The following is a 4,813-nucleotide window of genomic DNA, read 5'->3' on the forward strand; positions in this document are numbered from 1 at the left end:
AGGGTTTAGTGGTGGGATGGCAGGGTTAGGGGAACGGTTGGGCTTGGTGATCTCAAAGGGCTTTTCCAACCTCAATGATTCTGTGATTCTATGATTTTTTAGGTTTTGTTTTCAGCCAGCTACAGCTCACAACGAGCATGAGCTTACCAGGATTAGCTCGGGAGCAGAGAATGAAGCTGCCCATGTTCCCAGCCAGCAGCAGGTAGGGCAGCAGCAGGAGGAGGAGGTGGAACTGCAGCTCCCAGCAGTAAACAAACACTTCCCACGTGTATTCCCCATACACTGCAGCTTGCAAGGCTATGTGCAGGACGACAAACAAACAGCTTCTGTAACAGAAAGGGGACAGTCTATTTAATACTCAGCATCCTGATTAACAGGTCAAGTACACTCAGAGGTGATCAGCAAAGACTTTCCAAAGGCAAGGAGACACCTCTTTCAGGTTTTCAGGCCAGCATGGATTGCATATTTATGGCTTCTCCTTCTCTTCTTCCCATATACACTCCTTTAAATTTACCAGCTAAATTCACTTCTGTTCTTTGGATATTTCTTTCCAATAGTAGAGTCAAGTACAAAACACCCTTGGTGCTGACAACAACAGGCCACAGCAGCAGGCCACAAAACGTTTTGCCGGAAGACATTTGCTGTGTACTGCTCTGAAAGCAAAGAAAACCCCAGCAAAAGGTAATCTTAAAAAAACCTGCAATGACATAAGCAGCCGTTATGAAATACGCATGGCAGGAGGTTAGCAATGGCGAACACAAGTCCCAACCTGCCAGCAGACTACAGCCTCTGCGAGGCAAACTGCACAACTGTTTGGCAGGCGAGTTTGTTTGGGCTGCATCATACCGAGCAACAGCTTTCAGCAGCCTGGCAAATAGATGCTCAGATAAGCCAGGCATTAGGAGAGCAATGTTCACTTACTACAGCTCTCTGCATCATACACCAGATTCCTGGACTTTTATTACGAGTTTTAAATAACTAGCGATGTGCATTTTACTACGGTGGGAAGTCCGTTGAGGACAAGCCCTCCTCTACTGCTCTCTCCTACACCGTTTCTGTGTGCCATCCAGCAGGATCCTGCAGTCTCCTCTCAACTGCAGGGCTACAGGAAGACACCCTCAAGTGCTGCACCTCACTGGACTTCTGCATGAACTGAAAAATCTCTCGCCTGAATGAGGCGACACGGTGGAAGGGTGTGCATGGAACATCAAAGTGCCTCCAGCGCACAGTGTAATCTAGCAATGACAACTACCCCAGGCTCATCAGATAATTGCTCTGCTGCTGACTGCACATTTGCTAGTGTAACCACTCTCTCTTGGGCTGCGTTAACAGCAGAGAATCTGCACAGCAAGGCAACAAAACCGCGGCGCCCATTCAACAGCCATAGATGTTATGCCCCTGAAGTGTCTGTCACACTGGAGTTGCCGCCCCCAGAGGAAAGGTATTTAAATAATTCCTGAAGCAGGTTCTAAAGCACTAAAGTTTACAGGACTCTACAACATTCACTTTAATAAGCAGCTGTGCAGCTTCCCCCTGAGCCACCTGGACATCCAAGCTGCTGGACTAAGACTAATGAGATTTGAGGGCGAGGACGGGGATCGCTAGCTCTGTCTAAACTCATTCCGCAGCTGCCAACGAGTCTGTTGTAATTCTCTCATGGACGCAGTCTCCCACCAGCATGACCAACATCTGTTACGCTGGAAGCTACTGAGCCACATTATCTTTATTTGTCAGTATGTTCAGATATTTCAGGGTACCATCTTCCCAACAACAAGCAAGGAACAGAAAGATGACACTGTGGCAAACCTTAGAGGGAATCTGTGATCCCAGAAAGCACCCCTAATGAGGAGAGAATAGCTAAGGATAATACTCTGATGGTGGCAGGAGGTCACCTACATTGGCCAGAAATATGAGTTAAAAATAACATCAAAAGCATAAAAAAAGAAAAGCGCAATACCTTGTGTGGAAGAGCCTGTGAAGCACCCTCTGCGTCACCCTCTGGAACGGTGTGGGGATTACAAATGACAGCACCTGAAGCAAACGAAAACCCTGCGTTATCCGAATTGCACATCACTTCTGCCTTGTGGAACATTCAAACAAAACCATAGATCACCCCGTCCCTCAGTTATATACCACTGTAGCCCTAGCACTGGGGAGGAAGCTCATTTTCAGGGGCATCTGAGCTCCTAAGAATATAGACAAGCATGTTGCTGGGGTCTTCAAAATGGGAGTGAGGTTCCATATTCTTGGAAGCCCAGAAGGCACAAACAAATGTTATCTGGGTTAATGTGTGAAAGTTATAAGGAGCTTATATCAAGTTATAGACTGGGTAACTGGCTAAGCAGGGGATAGAACTGAGCAATTTCTGAACTACAATATGTTTCATCAGGACATCTGACAGATGTAAGCAGAGATAAGCAAAGGGATAAAGCCTGCTATCCTCCAGAAAAAGGGAGGGAAAAAAAACCCCAACCAAAAATACAAACAAACCCCACCAAAACCAAAAAATCCATGGTTTCTTCAACTACCGCTATGACCCAGTCTGATTAATTCCATGTCTATCTAATTGCCATTTCAAAACCAGCAGGTTGAATGAAGAAGAAAACTGCCTGTCTTCATTCAGCAAAGCCCTCAGCAAGAGTCCACGACTGCGGAATTGTTTGACTCTGCTGTTCAGAAGATGACAGATCTCTATAGCAACACGCTGCTCCATCGGTGGTGGAGGAATTAGAGCAGCTGAGCCTATTTCTAGGTGACATGGAAAGAAAACATGCAGTGAGAGCTTCTTGTCTCAGATGTGAAAGACCAGAAGGCGAAAAGCATATGTAGAGTTGAGAAGATGTTAAATATTTTTGTTTTAACTGGTATGCCTCATATCAGCAGTTCAAGTGACAAGTCTTTTTTTGAAAAGAGGCTGTGTACTGCAAAAGGAAACACAGAAGTAGACAGAAAAGCAATTGCAAAATTCAAACTTAAATTAACTGTATGCGTTAGCACAGTCTAAAATTACATTCAATACCCATTTTTCCCCCCCATATGGTATGGCAGGCCCCTGCATTTCAGCCATTTCCTACACCAAAGCATGAGGCTCTTACAAATACCCTTTGTGCTTGCAGCGGTGACACGAGAAGACCTCTACAATGCTACACCACCTCGCAGAGCCGAACCACTGGCGGCAAGGGAAACAGGCTGAGGGGTGGAAGCTGACTTGTCAGGGAGCTGGAAGCAGCTGTGCTGTGTGCAAGTTAATTATTTCACATTGCTCACAATGAATACTTTAAAGGAGTGCAGTCAAACAATTTCAACAAACTTCCAGGCTTATACGCTTAATTAATTACAGTCAGCAGGGAATTTAAAATACAACATTTAGAGAAACTATTTAAGAATACCTATATTTATTTCATGTGTACAAGTATTGATTACATTTCTCCAGACAGTGACTTTACATCACAGCAGTTTAATTGCGGATCGTTACACACATTTCACGGAAGCGGCTCTTAAGAAATGTGGGAAAAGAATTAATTTCTCTGCACAGTGATCTGTGTGTCTATAAAGCAAAATAAAAAGTACAATGCTAGTAATAAAAATCAAAGTCTGTTTAGACTCATTTACAATTTAAACGATAATTCTCTTATCCTTTCTCTTCCAAGAATGCTACACCTTTTTTTTTTCCTTCTTCATTCAGACACAGCCCAACAGACAGAAAAATAAGCTAGTGCCTTTTCAATTAATTACCTGTGTTTACAGTAAAATGCCAATTCTTAATCCTCTTTTAAAGCTCTTCATTCCTCTCTCTTTCTCAGGAAAACAACAGCCTGCAATATTATTACAGGCTCACCTTAAAGAGCTTCCCCCCAAAGATGTGCTACGTGTTACAATTCTCTCCCTATTTTAATTCTTAAACCTCCCCCCGCCTTCTTCTTCTTAATGACATAGCAGCAAATACCCTAAAACTGCAAATAGCCAGGGCCTCATTATTATCTAATTTCTCAGAGCTGATGTGTTAGGGTGTCACTGAACAAGGTACTTTCAGCATGGCGAGAAAGTTCCATCCTTTACTACTACCCTGCAGTGGCTACAGGCGGCCAGACTGGCACGTGCAGGAACAGGAGCTGTAAGACACAAATGCTTTTTCACTGCCTGCTTGGGCAGGATCTCATCAGCGAACAGGACTTATCTTTATCTATTTCCAATCCTAATTAGCCCTTACCTGAGCGCAGTTGCCAAAATTGGATGAAATATGAAGTATACCATACCATCGCTATAACCATTTTTTTTTAGAAAGGAGAAATACAGCGGTTACACTAATTTTAGCACAACGAACCAGGGCAGGCCACCAGAACGGGAGCTGATTATAGCTCTGAAAGCTCAGTTCTTTACCTGGCTTGCACCGTTGATGCTTCTTGTGAGGAAACTCTCCTTCCTCCCCCAGCAGATGCAGAGCAGAGCAACAGTAGCGAGCACAAAACAGGAGTAAATCAAGAAGAGCATCAGAAAGTCCATCCCGAGCCCTGCGACGTGACAGAAGCAGCTTATTAGTGCCCCTGGGTGCCAGCCCGCTGCAGCAGCAGGCCCTGCCCGTGCTCCGCACCCTTCAGCCCTGGCTAAACCACCGGGACGATGCAGCTCAGCCCCCGACCCGCGCGCCCCACACCCCTCTACGAGGGCCCGGGATTTATTTCAAGGTTTAATGCGTTTCCGAGACCCAGCGACCGGGCAGCTTATGGACAGGGGAGGGGGAAGGTGGGAGTCTGTCAGGCCTGGGGGCCGCTGCGGCCTCGCCTGCAGCAGGGACAACGCGAGTCCCGATGGC

At 45.6% G+C, this 4,813-nt stretch overlaps 1 protein-coding gene across 1 annotated transcript in view; it reads right to left on the bottom strand.

The window, feature by feature from the left end:
• The window catches only part of ZDHHC4 (zinc finger DHHC-type palmitoyltransferase 4), a 9,497-nt gene extending 4,838 nt beyond the window's left edge, over nt 1-4,659 (bottom strand). The window contains exons 1-3 of the mRNA XM_009648080.2: nt 4,381-4,659; nt 1,958-2,031; nt 148-326 (exon numbers count right to left, since the gene is read on the bottom strand). Of these exons, the coding sequence (XP_009646375.1) occupies nt 148-326; nt 1,958-2,031; nt 4,381-4,503 (376 nt within the window). The 5' untranslated portion in view covers nt 4,504-4,659. The remainder of the gene's footprint in view (nt 1-147; nt 327-1,957; nt 2,032-4,380) is intronic.
• Between the last annotated feature and the right edge of the window lie 154 nt (nt 4,660-4,813).

The sequence above is a fragment of the Egretta garzetta genome, unplaced genomic scaffold (assembly GCF_000687185.1).
Source record: "Egretta garzetta isolate BGI_Z169 unplaced genomic scaffold, ASM68718v1 scaffold71, whole genome shotgun sequence".
Lineage (NCBI taxonomy): Eukaryota > Metazoa > Chordata > Aves > Pelecaniformes > Ardeidae > Egretta > Egretta garzetta.